This window comes from Macrosteles quadrilineatus, unplaced genomic scaffold, assembly GCF_028750875.1.
Source record: "Macrosteles quadrilineatus isolate MER2022 unplaced genomic scaffold, UCM_ALF_1.0 Scaffold_1__1_contigs__length_201487025, whole genome shotgun sequence".
Taxonomy (NCBI): domain Eukaryota; kingdom Metazoa; phylum Arthropoda; class Insecta; order Hemiptera; family Cicadellidae; genus Macrosteles; species Macrosteles quadrilineatus.
Window position 1 is genome coordinate 42,890,852 of NW_026542594.1, and position 22,530 is coordinate 42,913,381.

At 36.4% G+C, this 22,530-nt stretch overlaps 1 protein-coding gene across 2 annotated transcripts in view; it reads left to right on the plus strand.

The window, feature by feature from the left end:
• Positions 1 to 408: 408 nt before the first annotated feature.
• Positions 409 to 22,530, plus strand: part of LOC128982843 (zinc finger CCHC domain-containing protein 8 homolog) — a 108,724-nt gene continuing 86,602 nt past the window's right edge. For both annotated transcript variants that reach the window (XM_054401882.1, XM_054401883.1), the window contains exons 1-2: positions 409 to 550; positions 8,580 to 8,971. In XM_054401882.1, the coding sequence (XP_054257857.1) occupies positions 8,591 to 8,971 (381 nt within the window). In that variant the 5' untranslated portion in view covers positions 409 to 550; positions 8,580 to 8,590. The remainder of the gene's footprint in view (positions 551 to 8,579; positions 8,972 to 22,530) is intronic.

Consider the following 22,530-nt stretch of genomic DNA (forward strand, 5'->3'; position numbering starts at 1 on the left):
TATGTTACTAGTTTTAAAATGTTCACAGCTGAAAATAGGCCTACCTGTTAGCTATAATTTAGAACGACATGGAATTAAACTTTTTCTTTCTATACTTTTGTTATTTAAACAGTGTAAACAACAATTAATAATAGTTAGGATTTTTATGTAATTAATCTTTATTTGGACTTATATAGTTTTTTGTAATTTTTTATAATTATTCTAGAAATAATTTTCAATTAACATATTTAGATTTATATTTAACATTAAACGGCTACTGTACTTTGTTCCCGCGTAATTTAAAACAGGCTCGGTGATGACAGAAACCCGCGATCAGATGTTCAGTTCGGATTTCAATTCCGCTGTCCCGTTTCTAGACAGACGAAGGTGGGCGGTGACGGTCTGACGGCAAGGTCTCGTGTTTTTCTACGTGTTATTTTAGCCTAAGTCACTGGTCCGAGTAAAGTCACAGTCCTCTCCCTCTCGCTCTTTACTCTATTAAGTTACACCTGTTTTTATTTTGCTAAGAAGGTTATAAGCATAAGCAGGGCAGGAACAATTTCAATTTCAAGTAAGTTATTCGTGGTTATGGTATAAGTTATAAGTTAGTGGTGAAGGGTTAAGTCATAATCTTAAAGTCTGCATAGACCTAGGCAAAGCAAACTTAACTTAATTTGAGGGCTTTATTCACTTTATTGTTTTGTTGCACTAGGCTACTTAGTGCGCCGTTTAATCATTGACATGAAAATTTAGATCGTCCTAGGCTATGCATGAGAGTGACAAGAATCCGACGTGATGCATAAGGTCTATATTTTCATGTAGGGCTAGCTTGTGCTTTTTTACTTTAGCCTGGAGTGGAGTAGCCTATTAGTGTTATCTGGTTAGTCTGCCAGTGTGTTAGTAGGGAAGATAGATCACTAATGGCCCAAAACCAAGTTCTGTAGGTTAACTTCAAACCTTTCTCTTAACACGTTCGCTGCGGCACGTCAAATAGCGGGCGTATCCCCAGTGCGGCGCAGCCCTCAGCGTCGAGTAAACCCGATTGCCGCGTGTGATTGGCCTTTTCAATTTTGGTCTGACGAATAGCAAATAACGTGAGGGGATGTCCTGCTTTACAACGAGAGTCGATGTAGTTCGCTAAACACCCACAGATAGCAGCACTGCTTGGAACGTAGCCGGTCCCATTGGAATTGTATTGCCAAATGGAGGGAAAAAGACGGGACAAAAAGAAGACTTTTGAGATTGCCAGACGGGAATTTTACGGGGAAATTTACTACCAACCTACACCACAACAAAATGCAAGTCACATACTACACGCTAACGTCGTATAGGTCCGCTTTCGGCCGACGCTAGAGCAAAAACGAAGACATACAAAAGGCATTACCGAGCGTTCCCGATGGGGTACGGACGCACCGTACGGGGGCCAAGCGCCGTACCCGATCGGGAACGGCCGCACTCTACGTGTTAAATACTTACCACCTGTTGTCCTTAACTCCTTTTGAAATACCTTTTGAGGTCTACTTTTAGGTTATCTTAATAGGCTTAGGCTGGGGGGTTTGCTGTAGGCCTATCTGGCTGCCAGCATAACGGCCTCGAAAATTACAGTTGTCGTGGTCATCTCCCTAGATTACGGCAACACCGTTAGGCCTATTATCTCTCGTGATCATGGATACATCGTAACTTAGTAATTTACGTGACTCGCCGACATGAAAAGATAACAAATGGCGATTCTTTATTGCATTGAATCATCACCGCTGACTCATCAACATTAAAACTAGTTTTTCATTCCCATAAGTATCCAATCACATTTAACTATGTCATATGGAATAACTTAAAAACTTAGCACTACCTAGAAAAATTTGGATAAGATTCTTGTTTACAGAAAAAAGCAATAGGCTTTTTAACTTTAAAACTTTAAAAGAATGCTGTTAAATCTAGATTAAAATGAGTGTTGTAAAGAAAAATAAAATCTTTACAAAAAACACATTCAAATATAAATATTTAAATATGTTTATTTGTAAAGAAAAATAAAAATACTCTGACTTATATATTTAAATATATACTAGTGGCTTGTAGGGGCAACAGCCCCTATAGGTATATATTCTCGTAATTATTTTTTACAAATTATTAGTCTCATGGGTTACCCTACCTTGAAATATCATTAAATATTTTTGTATATTATAATATGTATAGTTATTACATACCTGCATAATGCATTTTGATGTCTGCTCTGTTTAAAATAAAAATTCCAAAGGACTGTTAATGCAGTGAGTTTACAATATGAACTGCTTAATTATAATACCACCAAGGAACATTTTCAATAATAATATTCATGACTATTAATTAAATATATTCTTTGAATGTAGACAGATTCACTTCGATAAAACACATAAAGATAATGTCATCCTTCAAATTCTAAAATGCTAATTATATAAAAAAAATCTCTCTGAAAACAACATTTGTTGTGTATAGTAGTATTCATAGTATTCATCTTGGTTGATTCCTTGGTCTTTATTTGGTTCTAGTACTATTTTAACACCATCTAGCCGCTTTGCTCGGCTGAAAGCAACATAAAGTTACCATGGGGGTTTTTCTTCAAATAAATGCCAACTTTTGTGAAGGTTTGACCTTTCGCTTTAATTATAGGAATAGTGAAAGCTAATCGCAATAGGAATTGAATCCTTGTAAACGGCATATTAGGATCTGTAGATATTAGTTTTATTTGGGCATGAAAATAGGTCCCATTTGCCTATTCCATCAATTACTTCTAGCTTTACACTATTTTCAGACACACCTAACACAACCAATCATACTCTATTAACTAATCCAGACCCTTAAAATTGGGAAAAAGTCTATTTCAGCTGTATAATAGTTTGTTTTTTTTTGTACCTTTTGACTATTAATGATATTACATATCACCATATGCTTTAAATAAAGTTAAACCACATGTTTTAAAGTAAACAAAGCAGAAATGACCTAGATTTCCATGCTATTTAAATGTGAATTATTTTATTCCGTAACAACTTTTTGGTGCATAATTAAGAAAAATGAATATTTTTCCCCAAAATTTCATGCCCAGACCTTTAACCCTTAGAGTGCCAGGCGAGAAATAAAAGTAGCGCTCAAAAAATGCCTATGATTTTTCCCGAAGGTCGCGCTAAAAATGCCGAGCGCGATCTGGCGATTTTTAGGTTAAAATTTCGTAAAAATCGAATTTTCGATATTTCGACCAACGAAAATCGATGTATCGCATCTAGTAACTTTCGACTCAATGTTAATATATGGGTTAAAAGAATCCAAGTATCCATTCGGTTGTTATGACAGCTGTTCGATCATTACGAAACGTCCGGTCAGCCGGACGTTGGCACTTTTGGCTCGTTCTAAAAACGTCCGGTCGGCCGGACGTCGGCACTTTTGGCTCGTTTTAAAAACGTCCGGTTCCCCGGACGTTGGCACTCAAAGGGTTAAAATGAGACCTCTTCCAGCTTTCTACAGCCTCCCGTTCGCTCACAATTTCATTGTAAAATTTTGGGCTTACGGAATTAGATATATAGATTACTCTCCTTACAATACTCTCAATGATAAATTCTTTACAAATCTTGGTTGCCCCTAGGTTGGAAGAACTGTGTGAACAATAATTAATCAACAGAGCTTTGGCAGTGGAAGTTTGATGTTAATAATTAATGAGTGGGCCCTGTGGAATACAATTATTCCCAGAGATACTTAGGGGACGTCCCTGATACTGTTTGAAATTCTTCCAAGCTGAAAAACAAATCTTAAATGTACCGGTACACTGAATTTACTTTTCTCACTACCACACTAACTTTAGTGTTGCACTTCAATGTGAATCTTTTGTAGTGACCTATTGATTACCATAATATACCAAACTCTTTTGAATGAATAGTATTGCTAAAATAAAATACCCAGGTTATTGAAAACTATAATATATAACAATTCGATTTATTGCAGAAAATTGATAATATGACAATATTGACAATAAAGTTTATATCGAGTGCGACAATCAAAGATATTCTTTTTCATCAAAATTGTGATCAAACCCCTTGAAAGGGAAGTATATGGCGCGGTTACAAACCGACTCCGAATATGTCAACTGAGGCGTTATATTTTACTTTATTTTGAGATGACCAGTACTCGCAAATCCTTCGTTGGCCAACGACTTATAAAATGAAGATCGTGTCTCGTAGTCCAACCTGGTTAAACAGTATTTCTGTTTGAACGCAGTAAAACGTGATGAAAGATTGCTTATTATTTTATAGCTAAAGAGTACTATGGCGGTTCATCTATCTTGAAACACTCACTACCCCAATTAACACTTCCGTGTCTAGTCGAACCTGCAGCCTACCTCAACTTTCAGTATTATTTAATTTATTTTGCCCAAATCAAAACAAAGGCTGTTACACTCTTAATTAATACTAGTGAACCTGTGCGGCTCAATGCCCCGCAAAAACATATGAATTTAGAAAACAAATTCATCGTGTTATATATTGACTCGTTGAAAATTAAATACAGTAATAATAAAGCATTAGAAGGGAAGCAATCCAGCCATTTTCTAGCTGTATGCGTATTATATTTAGTAAATTAATAAGTGTTCAAGTTCAAGTATGTTACAGGGTAGTTATTTTTTTAAGACTTTTAAAAACACATTTAACAAAACATTTTATCATATCAAACCAATAGGCAGTGAATGTAGCATATACCTATGTAGCATATTTTGAGGGTCATAAAATGCTGCTTGAAGAAAACACTTTTAAAAATAAACACTGAAAAACAATATTTTTTTCACAAAAGCACTTCCATAAATACTACGATTTTAGTCTTAAAGTTACCTTCAGGAATATTACCCTGGTCAGAATTTTCCGTAATGAATATGCTTATCCTACTATTAAAAGATGTAGCCTTACTTAAAACAACATATACATATACAATATATACCTAGTTGCTCATGACTGAAATTGGTCTGGCTAAGAACATTGCTGCTCTTTATTTAAAGTGCTTGTGCTGCAAATGCCAAAGATGACAGAAATTAGCACCTTTCCATTTTAAAAGGTAACTTTGTTTCAGACGGGCAAATTTGTTATCCTCGAAATCAAAATATGTCCTTACTCACTTGTTCCATGTTAGGACTTTAGATTCTAGGCTACTTTAAATTGTTTTTAACCGTTCCGATCATGAAGCCTTGTGCCATTAATGAGGCCCTTTTTGATGTATTAATATCAATTTGCTCATGACTGAAATTGGTCTGTTTTTGTTTTGTGTTTGTTTTGCTTCCTTTTGCACATTATAGAGGAGGACACATTTTTTTATCCCATAAATTCCCCCCATAAATCCCCCTTCCCATAGTTAAATCATGCTTGTTCGCAAACTCATTCGAGTAATCTAGGGTTCGCAAACTCATTCGAGTAATCTTAGGTTTACATGTTTTTACCAAATTTCATCAAAATCAGATAATTTTTACTCGATTAATTGAGCTAACGGACTCAATAATTTTTATAGCCTATACAAATGAATTTGAGGCCTCAACTCTGGGAACCTCAAAATGATAAAGTAAATGAGTCTCGGGTTGAAGTATTACCAAGAGACCTACGGTAATAGCTTAGGCCTATTCCCTACAGTAGGCCTATAGAAAAATTGCTAATAAAAACGCAGTATCAACTAAAGCATTACTATTTAAAAAGCTCTATCTATGTATGACATGTAAACACATCAGCTTTGTTCACATTAAAACATGTGGATCTGTTCCATTAAAACCTCACAAGATTCATATTTAGTTTTCATTCAAACCATTTTTAATCACTAATACACGTTACTATAATAAATCAAATAAGCTTTTCCTTAGCAAGCCTATGGCATTTCCGACGCACCATTTCAAGTAGGCCTACCTATTATTAATAAGGAAATATGTATGGAGGACATTATAATTGTCAACCTTTTTTTTACATTAAAACACGGGGTTTTGTTTTATTGAAATCCCACGTGATCAGTATTAAGGAACGCGGCAGCGTTCCGCCCCGCCAAGTCCCCCAGCGGTACACAGCTGCTGCAGTGTATATATACATGACGTGACAAAGTGGCTTTTTTACTCGTCTATAGCTCTGAAGAACATTCATCTACTGGATAGGGGCACTCATTCTCAACAAAATAAAAAAAAGAATTTAAAAAACGGTTGTGTGTGAGCCAAGAAAAACTAGTTTGAAAATTCACAAATTTTCCGTGTTCTTCTCCTCCTTCTCCTTGAATGTTGACGGACCTACAGCCCAAACCACTGGCTCAATTTTAATGTTTTTTATGTTGTTTGAAAGCCCTTAACGTGTAGATGTGCCTTTTGAGGGTCAGAAGTCGGTGCGTTGACCCATAAACCCTTGGCAAGCCCTCAAAGTTTGATTTTGGCCCATTTAAATAACATGGGATTAAAATCAAAACAAAAGAAGGACCAGCTGCGACTAAATCTCAATTAATTTAAATGTTAGAGAAATTCATAGGAACAGCAGAAAATTGTTTTTAAAACTTTTATAAAGTATTTTTTTCAGGTATACCGAATGATTTGAACTACTTACTATATAAAATTACTTAGAGCAGTGATATTCCCCGATACTTTCCATTGAAAAATGCAGTGTACCGATGGTAAAGTGGTACAGCAGCTCGTCATTTTTAACAGTTTAATACTTCATTATATTGAATTTTAGCCTCCTGATCACAGTTAAATACTAAATAATGGTGTAAATACCTGCATTCATGTGATCAATTTGTTGCTAAATTGCAACCGGTTTCGACTCACAAAGGAGTCATCGTCGGGCCAGTACAGATGTCTTCTCGCTTCATTTGAAGGTCGTCAATTCATGATAAATAAATACATTTAACACGCACACGTACACGAACATAAAAACAAACATTTAGGGCTAAAAACGAAAGATGATACAATACGGTAACGGGACACGACGTGATCGTGTCTTCGACCAACGCATTTTATGTTGTTCAAGATGACCATTGATGAAATTTGAAACTGAGTTTAAGCCCAGTGGGTTTGTTAAATAGTTATTTTGGTACGTGTGTCAAAAAGTTTTTAGCCCGATCACGTCGTGTCCCGTTACCGTATTGTATCATCTTTCGTTTTTAGCCCTAAATGTTTGTTTTTATGTTCGTGTACGTGTGCGTGTTAAATGTATTTATTTATCATGAATTGACGACCTTCAAATGAAGCGAGAAGACATCTGTACTGGCCCGACGATGACTCCTTTGTGAGTCGAAACCGGTTGCAATTTAGCAACAAATTGATCACATGAATGCAGGTATTTACACCATTATTTAGAGTTTAATACTACTTATCAAAACATATGAAACCTAGGAACTTGAAACTTAGTACTAGTACTAAGGTTTGTTTTATGTTTTGATACACTAAAACAAATAAAACAATTTGGAAAATCACTCTACATATGTTAAACAAGCAATTAAAAAGTGATATGTAAATTTGGGATAAATGAGTTTTTCAATATTTGTTTTGCCTTATGCTATTTCTAACAAACCTAATCAGTTTGATTACATTTTTACATCTCTAATAAGGGCTCAATTTACACTAGTCTTTAGATATACGGGTTTAATTATCAGAACACTTATGTAACTCCGACCAACGCATTTTATGTTGTTCAAGATGACCATTGATGAAATTTGAAACTGAGTTTAAGCCCAGTGGGTTTGTTAAATAGTTATTTTGGTACGTGTGTCAAAAAGTTTTTAATCGGTTTAAAGCAGATAAGACCAAAAATGTAGAATTTAGTTCTACACAAACAATATTATTGAAATTAAATGAGATGTAGTTGTGCCGTGGTCTATATATCAGAGAAAAGAGGAATTTTATTTTAACTGTTAATTTTCTACAAAAATAATAAAATCTAACAAAAAACCACTAAGTGGTAACACTTTCCCCGCCAAGTCAGCAATCCAAAAAAGTTATTAAATCATTACTTTTTCCGCCAAGAAAAACAATGTAATGTATGTAAGTTTGGCAACTTGGCGGCAGACTTTTGCTCGATCACTTTAAAAAATACCATAAAACTAGTTTCATTGAGCAAGTATCCCTCCCATTAGTAAATTGCTAGGTGAGAGCTTATTTTACAAAATTTGACCTTATTTGTGCCACATTACATTTCATAAAATCATAATAGTGATGGTTTTATATTTACTGATTACCTCGAAATTATAATACTTAGTTGGACTAATTAATTAGAGAAGTTGATTTGTGAAATTATTCACAAACGTAACTTAAATGAAAAAAACCAAGCAAAAGTCTGCCGCCAAGTTGCCAAACTTACATACATTACATTGTTTTTCTTGGCGGAAAAAGTAATGATTTATTAACTTTTTTGGATTGCTGACTTGGCGGGGAAAGTGTTACCACTTAGTGGTTTTTTGTTAGATTAACATATGGTTTTCATTCAAACTGATTCATTATTAATATACAAGCTTTGACTATTTACAAGCTACCAGTACTTTAAAAAAATCAAATAAGCCATCATATGATATATGATTAGTGTACAGATAAAGCATTAGTTAGGCCTAGCAAATAACGATTTTGTGTGTTCTAGTCTAAATTAAAATGGAGGACCGTGAAAAAAGTAGTGAAGAAGAGGATGGAGAGATACTATTCTTTGAAGATAGAACACCAGGAAATGCTTCATCTAAACACATCTCTTCAAAAGCTAAACATTCGGAATCCGAAAACTTCCTCCGTTTTGAATCTACAGCTCAAGAAAGCCCACTGAGTCCTGATGAAACTCCAATGAGCCCTGCAGACTCGGATAGGGGTAGTAGGCCAGTTAGTGTGAATCGTGATGAGACTGACAGTAGGCCAACAAAGTCAAAATTGATTGGAAACAGTGATGAAGGTGGAACGGTTGAAGATATTTTGTTTGTTGAGGAAGATAGAAACCCTATTTTGACTGGGCAAGAGACCTGCTCACCAAGATACTATATCAATGTAAGTTTAGACAAATTGTACTTTTTTATTTGGATATTATTTTTATTTTATTTTATACTAATTGTTTATCACACGATACTTTGGTAGGCCTATTATCCGGAGGCCACCCTTATACAGCAATGCGTTGGTTATGTTAGGTTGGGTTATCATAAATATGTTTGTAGGACTTTCCTCGTTTTGTTATGAATCGAACGACACCAGATGAGTCATATTTTCGCACGCCAAATCCCCTCCAAGTAGGCCAAGGTCAGGTCGTTGACAGTACCGCATTTCCCATTAGGCCCACTAGGCCCAGGCCTAGGGCGCCAAATTTTAGGGGGCGCAAAATATTCAACTTCTTAAATGAATCCCACGAACGCACCCACGTGTCAGACCGGTAGCCCTGCTACCAGCCCACTGACGCGCGGGCCCGTCCGAGACCGAGTGTAGTTTGAATTTGCCGCATTTAGTAAGCAAATAGATGAAGAAGAAATAAGGGTTGCCTTGTTTGGTACTGCCGTGTTGGTAATAACCTGCTTTTACTTGTGTGATATTTCGTTTTGCTGTTGTCCCAACGACATCCCTGCAGCGACTGCCAAAAGTCAGCTATGTTATTCTCTCCTGTTTACTTAACCTGTTGTGTTGTTCTGTTTATGTTTAGTTAGTAAAAAATGTTGAATTATGCCGGTATTTCACTTAGAGATAATGAAATAGGTGTAATTTGTTCATCAATATATTTGCACACCGGTATTATGTATCGTGATGGAATTATTTCTGATTTTGAATGTTGTTCATCATAAACGTATTTTGTGTTGTTTATGTTAAATAAAAAAGACTAAAAACTCATACTTTTCAAGTTATTTCACACCATCCAAATAAAATTTTGACCATAACAATTATTATTTACTTAAAACTGGTGGATACCGGTACATATAGGCCTATATTTTTTACAATACAATATGGTACGGTTTTGTAAATGTTCCACTCCTACATTTTACAAGATTGGGATCTTCTGAGGGAAGGTAGGGTATTTATCATTGTTCATTTAATCTCATTAGAGGTATAGTATTATAGGGGCATACATTTTAAAGGAGTTGATTTATTGAAAGTATCAACGGATTATCCTTCTATATGCTACTCAATGACAATGATTGTGACATTATTTACGTTTCCCGACCAATATTACGGCCGGGAGGGCGCAACTGTTTTGTGGGCCTAGGGGCGCCGTTTGGCTAAATGCGGCCCTGGTCGTTGACCGTAGCGTGTGCATCGCCTGTGGTTCATTCCTTGTTAATGAGACTTTTTGACAAAAAAAAGTTAGATTGAAGCCAATTTTATATCTTGCTTATTTATCAACTTATTCTGACAAAACTTGGGATATTGCTTTGTATCGATGTGGTCTATTGATATTTGCACAATTTTGTTTTGCCAATAGTTCCCGAAGCAGCAAACCTGCTTACTCAGACCCCATGTTATTCTTACGAAGGATAAGACAAATATTATCTCCTTAATTATGAACATAAATTATAACTTGGTATGTGGCTTCACCTAGTTGAGTTGTTTATTGATTGTTTTATGTAAAATTAATTATCAACGAGTTTTTATACAAATAGGCCCTAACAAAGTTTTGATTCAACGATGTAACACCCTTAACATTCAGTGTAACACCCGTAACACAAGAAAACTGTAATTACGATTACTAAGCCTAGAAAATTACAATAGTCATAGTCAATGTATAACTTAAGTAGCTATAAGTATTGTTACTCCACAAATTTTTTTATAGAATAATAGTTTTATCCAATTCACAGATATCATAGATTTCTCAACCAGATATCAATAGCTAGGTCTATTTTAGGTAACACCCATAACTCTACTTTTAGTTTTAAGATTAATATCTTGAAAAATATCAAATACACACAAGTATAAGCATACTCAGCATACTGTAATATGCAAGACCTAACAGTTTTGAATGTGGTTTAAAAAATAAAATATATACTGTACTTTTATCTTGTACTATTAAATTTATGCTGTGTGAATGTGTTATGTTACTTATTGAATTAAATAATTATAACACATAATTGTAAGAAACTAAAAATAAAGTCTTGTTTTTATTCATTCCTCAATCTTAGAATTGTAAATATTACATCAGCTGTAAAAAGAAATAAAATTAAATAATGAGTCCAGACTAACATATCCTACTATCCTACTAATATTATAAGTGAGAAAGTTTGGATGTATGGATGTATGTATGTTTGTGACAAGTAAACGCAAAAAATACTGGTCGGATTGGGCTGAAATTTGGGGTGATGATAGCTCACATTCCCGTTTAACATATAGGCATATTGTTATCTCAAAACTCCTTTCAGGCTCTGCCCCAGTGGCTCTGGAGTTTCCCATGTTAACCCAAAAGGAATAAAAGAATTTTGTCAGCTGTTTCAACTACACAAGTTGGTTCTATGATATTAAATAGCATTAAAAAGTTATACGGTTTAAAAACTGGTTGCAGCACTATTAGTTTACTAGTGGCTTGTAGGGACATAAGTCCCTAAAAAGCTCAAATGTAAAACAACTTTTTGCAATACCGGTATTTAAACAAACTCAGAATAACATTATCTATGTGTCAGAATAGGCATCCCTACACCATATCTTTTGTGTAAAAACCAGTTTGTTGTTCTTCTTTGTTTGCTTTTGTTGATGTCATTTTCAATAAATAATTTGAATCACTCCAGTGGTTTAAAATGAAAAGGCAGCAAACATATCATTGTTTGTGAATAAATACTGGTTTACTAAGGTAGCTTTGGTCTTGTGGTTAATGAGGATAAATAAAAGCTTCCCTGTTTGGAATTTTAAAAATTCATTGGAGATTCGCCTTCAGATGAATTGAAGACGCCTGCAATTTCATCTGCAGTAGGCTTATCATACCTACGACGATCCATATTTATCCTGTCTACAAACCTAAGTTCTAATTCACTGTCACCTTGTACAACCATTTCTTCCGAAGCTCTTTTGTAAATTTGTGCAAATGGATTTTCTAATAGAATTTCAGCTAGTTTTGACAATATTTCAGGTTTTAAGTCACTATTTTCTCGACGCCTTTGATGAATTTCTGTTGCTGTTGATGTGTCAATAATGTACAATTGGCCATACACGGGGTCTTCATCATGTTGAGGCAGCAAATCTGAGATTGAACGAGAAATCTGTCCTTGAATTTTGAAACAGTATGGTCCTTTTCCTGGAATATCTTTCTTACTGGCTGAAAAATAAGCAAAAGCCATCGCACTGTTGCATTGTCGAATGAATTTATACAGTTGTGGGCTCTCTTCAAACAAACTTTTAAGTTCTACATTAGTTTTTGACTGAGGAAGGTTAATAAGTCCGTTATGGCAACATGTCATAAAATGATTATTCGTTAGTTCTTCTCTAAAATGAAGAGCACTACATTGAATGCACTCTTGGTCCAGTAATCCTGCATCATTGATCTTTACATTTCCCTCGTCTACCATGGGTCTCCTAAAAAGGGGTTGTAACATATCTTGATTAAGTTCGTCATTATCTACTCTTGCTCTCCTACGCGCACTGTCATTCCTATGAACAGTTCCCCGCCTTTGTGGTATTCCCCTGGCGTTCATATTAATTACAGTACTTATAATGAAAAGAATATATATCCAGCAGCCTACATACCAAAATATCTTGAATCCCTGGTGATTTTATAAAAGTATGATCGAATATGATTACTCTACGTTGTATATTCACTGCACTAAAAAAATTTACTTACGAAGGAATGCAAATACACCATTTTAGAACCAATAACATTATAGGTTATTTTAGTTGTATATATTTACACAACCTTAACCTTAAAATGTGTAGAAATATAAAGAAAACAACATCATTTAAAATAAACTTGAACATATGATTTAAAAATAAAAACAAAACAGAAGTTAGATTTAATTTCGACTCTTTGATTATTTATACAGAATATTTATTCTATGTCGTTTATTCCTTTAACACGACAATAACGTAAAAGCATGAAAAAATTAAACTTGAGTATATGACTTAAATTGAGTATGTATATGATTTAAATATAAACAAAGAATGCAGACGTTTTTCCGACTAATCTTCAATATTTCAGTTTTATTATAGTATACATTTCATAGTTGACTGGCTAAAAGTAAACCAAATGCGTGTATTGATCACTGTTTTCAAATCTGTGGCACGGCTGTTTTAATTTCAAAAGATGTAAACAAATTAAACCCCATGTTGTTTTAATGGGAAAAGTTTTATTCTGTTGCGAATTTATGGTAAAAAAATAAGAAAAATGAATAGTTTTCCCTCAAAATTCACGTCAAGACCTTTAAAATAAGACCCCTCCCATCCTTCTACGGCCATCCAGTCACTCACAATTTCTTTACAAAAATTTGACTTACGGAATTATATATATAGATTATGCATTTACCACAACATCTAATTTGAACCAACTAGCAACAAAAAGCTAAAAAAATGAGAATTTCACTTTTTTCATTGTTTAGGTGTAGTGGTTTAGAACATTATGGCTATGGTAGATGTGCTATACTATATAGCATATCGTAAACTAAAAGAACAAGAGTGCGCTCTACCCCTGACGCGCAACCAAATGCAAGGGTTTGCAAGATTACTGTTTTCACCTGCTACATTAAAGGTAGAATCAAAGTTAAGATCTCATATTAAAGAGGATGACATTTTCTATATTTCTGTGTTTCATTATTTCATTTATTTTTAATACACACCTTATAAAATTGATTTGTAGGACAAGAAAAAAGGTCTTTTCAACTAGCCCTAACTTATTGAAAAAACGTTAGGCCTATTTGAAAATTTTAAAAACGCAGAACTATAGATTGGTATTTGCACTACTATAAGCCGTTTAGAGTGCGTAGCTATCATTATTGGTTAATTCTAAAACAGTAATCTTGGAAACCTCTGCAAGCGCTTCTCGCGGCACTGTCCAATGGTGCAACATAGCAACTGAATCCCGAGCTGAGGTAGAGTGCACCCTTAAACCGTGTCCTCTCCCATATTGCAAACGCAAAGCACGAGTGTAACTGCAATAAGTATTAATTTTATACTTATACGCCAACCCCGTACGAAGACCGGGTACTCTGCTAGTAATAATAATCCTACTAATATTATAAATGAGAAAGATTGGATGTATGGATGTATGTTTGTGACAAGTAAACGCGAAAAATACTGGCCGGATTGGGCTGAAATTTGGTGTGATGATAGCTCACATTCCCGATTAACATATAGACGCATTCTTATCTCAAAAGTCCTTTCGGGCTCCCCCCCCAGTGGCTCTGGAATTTCCCATATTAACCTTATGAGTAATCATATTTAAAAGGAATAAAAGAATTTCGTCAGCTATTTCAAATACACAAGTTGGTTCTGTGATATTAAATAGCATTAACAAGTTATAAAGTTTACCGACAGGGTACAGTACTATTAACTTAAATGAATATATCGAATAATCTATAGCCTATATCGATATTTTTCATTGGAATGAGTGTAGGACAGATACTAAAGTGCAGCCGATTTTTTTTTCTAAAAGTGGTAGCCTATATGTGTAACTATTTTATACAACAAATGTAAAGATCAAAATGTTTGTATTTTGTGTCCTCTTACCGTTGCAAAGCACGGGTACAACAGCAAACACAGAATAAAAATAGAAGGGCCACTCGAGACGAAAGCTGTCGCCACTTTTACACCGCTGCCGCCACCAAGATGGCGTCCGCTGCGGATGAGTCACTGTAGTGGTGCGCGCACACCGTACCGTATTCGTTGGCATAGTCGCACACACCCTGCTTGTTTTATGTTTTACTTTATACTGTACGTCTTGCAAATGCCTCAAAACAGGAGAGCACTGTTTTGAAATGGAATCTGAACATAGCCATATTATACTTCTTTTAATAAAATCTGTTTGTAAAAGATACTTCGGTGAGTTTCTTTTTAGAGAAGATTTTAGCACAAGTACAGACTCAGTCAGAAAAAATGGATTCTTATTTGGCAGATATTGAAAATAAAATTTCGTCCTCAATCAGGGAAATTACTCAAACACATACAAAATTAGATACAAAAGTAGGACCGGACCATTAAGGTTAGATACTGTCATTGAATCTATTAAAGATCCAAAGCTAGAAGATGGAGTGGATACTAACACTAATGAATCAAGCGATTTGGACATCAGAGTCAATTACATTGAAACGAAGCTTAGCAGCGGGGAGGATTACGTAAAGAAGACGAGGAAGAGAATGGTCTTGGACCACTTGGTGGTTAACCGAATGGATTCCGTGGAGCAAACTGTGTTGGAAATTGGGCTAATCTCTGGCTCTATGCCCTTCAACATGGAGTCGAGTGCGTTGTACAGGTTTAGGACTGAGAAACTGCTCATGGACGAGAAGAATGCTGACGAGGAGATGGCATGTGGTGTGAACGAAGGGGATACCGATGAGGAGACGACTTGTAGTGTGGACGAAGGTGATGCTGACGAGGAGACGACGTGTGGTGTGAACGAAGGGGATACCGATGAGGAGACGACTTGTGGTGTGGACGAAGGGGATGCTGACAAGGAGATGACCTGTGGTGTGAACGAAGGGGATACCGATGAGGAGACGACTTGTGGTGTGGACGAAGGTGATGCTGATGAGGAGACGACCTGTGGTGTGGACGAAGGTGATGCTGACGAGGAGACGACCTGTGGTGTGGACGAAGGTGATGCTGACGAGGAGATGACCTGTGATGTGGACGAAGGGGATGCTGACGAGGAGACGATATGTAATGAGGAAGAGTTCCCGCGTCGTTTGGAGACTTCCGGGAACACGACAACCGCCGCGTGCGAAGAACTGCTTCCTGCAATCAATGTTGCGTCCTGGGATTGCTTCAAGAAGGTTAAGGACAGGCAAGATGAGAAGGAACAGGAGGAGAAGATCAGGCGCTGGAGCATGATGATTTCTTACCACAACCGACAAAATGTAAGAGATGAAGAGAAGGCTAAAGAAACTGAAGACATTTTCGGACAGCTCAGAAGTTTGATGATAGTGCAGCAGATCCAATCTGAGAGAAATGAGAAAGGTAGTTGGAGAGGAAGGGAACAACTTTCACAGAGAAATACACAGAAGAAGAAGAAAACCAAGTGTAAAAACGGTCTAGGTTAAAGATTTTTCAAATCGATATTGAAGGTTTTAGGGGGGATAATTGTTGTGTTATGTCTAACTGACTATTGGTATTAAAACCCTCAATATCTATTTAAATTAACCTTTGCTTTGAAGGACTGGTTTTTATTTTTTCTAAAAGACTGTTTTGTCTTAGTATTTAAATTTATAGTCATACTAGCAACAGAGTTAAATACAACGGTCTCTAGTAAAATAATGGTTATGAAATCCATACACCACTTTACTCACTAATATTAACGGTAGGGCCTACAGTTTAAACATATAACGTTAGAACCACACATTTAACATAAGGAACTCACTTTAAACATAAATGTAAATTGTTAACAACAACATTTAATCAAAGAGAAATTAATTAGATAACAATATAACAATAAGCTGTTGAATTATTAACACATGTTTCGTATGATTAGATTATGCATACTGGTAAACCAATTATTGCCATCTATAAAAATAATTGGTTTTTCTTTTCCGAGTCGGGTTAGCTCTTCTACCCGACCGATTTTCATAATTTTGGCCTTAAACTAAAGGTATGGACGTACCGCAGATTTGCCATCAAGCATCGGCATTCATTTTGACGTATATTACGAGTTATGCACAAACTGCCTCCGTGTACATTTCTTATGGGAGTTAAATTTGGGTTTTTTCGAGTTCAATGTTTCGCAGGCGGGCGATGGTTTAAAGGAGGGCTCTTCTACCTGCCCGATTTTCATAATTTTGGTCTTAAAATAAAGCTATTCAAGCACATATTTGTCATCAAGCATAATCATTAATTTATCTAATGTATTACTCGACGAAAGAATTTTTTTTCTCTTCAATTAAAGATGTGTTCCAGCAGTTCTAATTACATTATACATTTTGGTCTAAAAACCTTAAGTGAAATACCAGCTTTCATTCGAGCTATTGAATATTAAGATCGGACTACCTAAAGCACACTGCTGAATCACGAATCAACGATAAATGCAATCGTAAATTCGTTTTAGTACCTATCTGCAATCAATGATACGTAACTCTATTTTTATTTAAGTTATTTTATATGTCTTGGTCTTAAAATACTTCTAAGGCTTTCATTTGAGATATTGATAGTTTTAATCAGTTAAGTTCAAGATACTGTATCGCTCAATCAGAAAATATAAATTTGATTATATCTTGGATATGGAATTAAGTTTTAGCATTGAGTATGTTTATACTCAATGGTTTTAGATACATTTACTTAATTCTAATTACGTTATTCTATTTGTTTTGACCTAAGAACCTTCATTGAAATACCAGCTTCCATTTCATTAAAGCAAGCAGCATCACGACCAACACAATTGTTCAAAAAATGGAGTTTTTTGTCATCGATTTATAGCCAAACGATCTTGCTTGCAACCTCAACAGTACTTTCATAATTATTTGCAAATCTTCACAAATTAGGCTATCCAATGACCTATTAATTAATAAAATTGGTTCAGTAGAACTGTAGATTTAATAGTACAAAGTTTAACAAAAACATCTTTAATTCAGTATTTTCTCACTACTAAAAACCTGGAGGCTGCTTAACGTTTTTGCAAATAACTTTGAAACGGCGAGGAAATCGACCAAAGTGGAAGGTGATATTCTGAAAGAGAATAAAATTTCCTACAAATTACCATTATGAATTTCCTGAATATACTCAATAAAGGCAGCCAAAAGTTGGCTGCAAATATAAAATTGAAAATATAAACCTGGAAAAAAGGAGTTTTAAATGTATCTTTTTTATTTTTTATTTTTTAACCTTAAAAACCTAATAAAATCAAACTTTCATAATTATTTGCAAATCTACACAAATTAGGCTTTCCAACGACCCATTAAGTAACAAAATTGGTCCGGTAGAAGTCTAGATTTAGTTGTACAAAGTCTAACAAAAATATATCTAATTCAGTATTTTCTCACTACTATAAATTTGGAGATCACTTAGATTATTGCCAATATCTTTTAAATGGAGGGGAAATCGACCAAAGTGAATGTGATATTCTGAAAGAGAATAAAATTTACTACATATAACTACTATGCAATTCTTGAAAATACTTAATAAAGGCAGCCAAAAGCTGGCTACAAATAGAATACAGAAACTTGAAAAACCCAGTTTTTAATGTATTTTTGTTATTTTGAATTTTTCACCACAAATATTTAATAAAATCACAATTTTATAATTATTTGCAAATCTACATGGGTTAGGCTTTCTAATGACCCATTAATTAACCAAATCGGTCCAGTAGAAGTCTAGATTTAGTTGTACAAAGTTTAACAAAAATATCCCAAACTCAATATTTTCTCATTTCTATAAATTCAGAGGTTGCTTAGCTTTTTTGCAAATAACTTTTAAATGCCGAGGAAATCGACCAAAGTGGAAGGTGATATTCTGAAAGAGAATAAAATTTCCTACAAATTGATACCATGCACTTCTTGGAAATATTCAAAAATGGCAGCTTAAAGTCGCGCCAAAATAAGAAGTGTGAAAAACACCGTTTCCAATGTATTTCTTATGGAAAACACGTTTTCTTTAATTTATCACCATAAATCATAACGAAAACAAACTTTCATAATTATTTGCAAATCTACACGACTTAAGCTTTCCAACGACCCATTAATTAATAAAATCGGTCCAGTAGAACTCTAGATTTAGTTGTACAAAGATTTTTAAAACTGAATTATATGTAGAATAGATGATGAATTGTTTCAAAATGTAAATAAAGTTTAGTTTGTTGTTTTGTTTTGCATTGAACACAAGCTCATTTCTCTTCTGTTAAAATTTATCTAGCATTTTGTCATTTCTGAATTTAATTCACTACCGAAATCGTCCGTGATATCACTATTAATCGTGAATCGCGTATCAGTGACGACGACAGGTTTAACTCATGCTCTCAAACTTTTCCACAGACGAAACATTCCTGACCAAAAAATAAAAAACTTCCTCACTGAGTAACTTTTTCATGTCACGATTTAAAAATTACTGCAAACAGTCAACTTCAATTAGGTATTAAGATTGCATTGAGGTTAAAATTAATACTTTTAATTACACCATTAGCATCCACAATTAATATAGTTTAATTGTGCTGAGTTTCAAAAATTTTTATCTTGACTCTAAGTATGTCAAACAGCGGTGTTAATGAAAAGCGCGCACTACAAAATTCTCCGTTTCTAAGCGCTACTTTCAACCTGATGCCGCCCCAAAGATGGCGGACTGGCGACAATCCTAGTAATGGTTGTATATAGCGCATGGCCCTTCTATTTTTATTCTGTGTTCGCTGGGGTACAACAGCTTGTATAATAATATATAACAGTTCTCCTTCACTTGACTTCAACGTTAATTCATCATCACTTGCTGTTCTATTTCTTATTTAGATAAAAATTAAAAGATCAAAAGAAACTAAACTGTTTTTAATCAAGACACTAATACAAGACAATATTATTAAAGAAAGTAAATAAAAACACATGGTTAAATATTAATTAAATAACCATAGAGGTTAAACATCTTTCCCTTTGAGTTTCTTTTCAGAGTTTAGTCAGGAAAACGTCTTGTAGGTCTTATAATTCTGCCTCTTGATGATTGTAATCACAAAAATTTGATCCGTTGTTGATCCAGACTAACATATATCGTACCAAAGATTACATATGCTACGCAAAATAGATATTGCAGCCAAGCCATTTTTGTGATATCAAATTTCCATGCGAAGCCTAGCGAATGTCTTCACAACCTAAGACTTCATTGCCGACATGACCAGCTGTTATTTACGTATTTTTTGTTGTTGTTTATTGTTATGGTTAACCTATATTTGTGGTTGTTTGCTTATGTAAGTAACAGGAGGTTTATTAGGAGATGGATTAGCAAGAGTGAAGAAGTGTAGTATTATGTGTAGTGAATTACAATTGTATTATGATGTGGATATTTTCATGAACAATACCAGGGACGAGTGTATGTGATAAATGGAAAACACGGCAATCAAAAAACGGAAAGGCCTTCCCGACACTGCTTTACATTTACGTTTAGTGTGTGAACTGCATTTTGAACCTAACTGCTTTATAAATAATATGAGAAGTAAAAAGGAAGTTGTTCCAACATGACTAGTTATGCACTAACAAATTATGGATGCACGTACACCAAGTTGTCACTCAGCAGTCTGCACTCAATACTGCCTCTACAGACGATCACCACTGTCTCGCGGCAGCCCCTTCATCACATAGCGACAAATTCACCAGTATTTCTACTGTCAATGTCTCATTATCTGCCTAAAAACAGTTATGATAGAGTTCCGAAATATATTATTAACTACCTTCATCATACTATTATGCAATAGTACGGAATGGCACCTACATGAAGGGGGGGGGGGGCAATTAAAACTCACCCTGTATAGCCATAAGATTGGTAGAACTAGCGTCTGGGCTTTATGAATAAAATATATCTCAATCTTATAGCACTAAATCAACCACATGCGGCTCATTCAGGCACAACGCCTGCCTGGCAGAGGGGGTATTTCCGTTGTGCTGGAAAAAAGCTAGGCTCGTGCTCGTAGGGAAGAGGAAAGGAGACCCAGAATTGCCGTCCTCTTACAGACCCCGTTGCATGTTGGATACGGCTGGGAAAGTCCTAGAGAAGTTGATCCGTTCCCGACTGAATTCAGCCGTGGTTGCTGCGGGGGACCTGAGCCCCTCGCCAATACGGCTTCAGGAAGGGGCGATCAACGGTCGACGCTATTGAGGAGGTGAAGCAAGCCGTGATGAGAGCTGAGGATTTTAATCACTACTCTCGTAGGGTTGTGCTGCTCGTCACACTCGATGTGCGAAACGCATTTAAATCTGCAAGATGGTGCGATATGCTGGACGCTCTGGAGAACAACTTCCACGTCCCGGCATACCTCATGCGCATTATTGAGGATTACCTCCGGTTCTGCCTCCTCATGTATGATACTACAGAAGGTCCGCGGACGATGAGTGTCACTTCTGGTGCTGCCCAAGGTTCCATACTCGGCCCGGACCTCTGGAACGTTGCCTACGACAGCCTCCTTAGGTCTGAAATGCCTGAAGAAACCGTTTTAGTTGGGTACGCAGATGACATTGCAGCTTTAATAGCTGCTCGTAGTGTTGAGCTGGCCCAGCTAAAATTAAACCGAGTCATGCGAACTATAAACGCATGGATGGCAGATCACTGTCTCTCGCTGAACAAAACTGAGATCGTGATTCTGACCAAAAAGCGGATTGACACCATTGTGCCGTTGAGGGTGGGGGACGTCGAAGTCCAGTCCGTTCGTGCCGCCAAGTATCTTGGTGTCATGGTGGACTCTAAGCTTAGCTGGCGGGACCAGATATTCCGAACGGCGGACAAGGCCGCTAAGGTGATCTCTTCTCTTAGCCGGTTAATGGCCAATGTCGGAGGTCCTTGTTCCAGTCGCAGAAGGCTGTTGATGTCTACAGTTCAGTCTGTGCTCCTGTATGGTGCGGAGGTGTGGGCAGACGCGCTAAATAAGGAGGTGTATAGGATGCGGCTTGCCAGAGTGCAGCGTCAGGCAGCACTCAGGGTAGCATCCGCCTACCGAACAGTGTCTGAACCTGCCATCTTGGTGGTTGCTGGAGTAATCCCCGTCAAACTTTTGGCGGCGGAGAGGAAGGCAATTTATCAGCGGCGTGGAGAGGACCATGCAAAAATGGAGGAGCGCAACCGCACCTACCAGCTCTGGCAGGAGAGCTGGGAACAGGAGTCGCGGGGACGCTGGACCAGGAGACTGATTCAGCAAGTCCAACCATGACCGACGGTATGGTGAGGTGGACTATTACCTTACCCAGTTTCTGACAGGTAACGGGTTTTTAGGTGACGGGTTTTTAGGTGACGGGTTTTTAGGTGACGGGTTTTTAGGTGACGGGTTTTTTCGGTCGTACCTGTTCAGGATGGGCAAAGCCGTGTCACCCGATTGCATCTACTGCCCAGGCACTCCCGATGACGCGGAGCACACCTTCTTCCGCTGCCAGCGTTGGGAAGGTTCCCGCCTGGAGGCTGAACAACATGTAGGGCAGTTGTTGGTGGACACGGTCATTCCGATGATGACGGAGGGTGAGGACAATTGGACCTGTATGTCACATTTCGTCCAGGATATTCTCCGCACAAAGAAGCTAGAGCTTGACCGAGATGCAGTCTAGGTCATAAAGAAATTGAATGCCAGAAACGGCGCGAGCCCTGAGGGCTTAGGTCACACGTTGACCTGACCTGAAGTAATGTGACAAACAATCCCAGGTCTGTGTCCAACAGAGTAGAGGGGGTTTTTTAGTGAGTAGTCTGACAAGCTCAGGAGTCTCACACTACAGGCTGGCTACCTGTGTGCGTAAAAGCATTTTTACCTCCTCTCCCTTAAAAAAAAAAAAAAAAAAAAA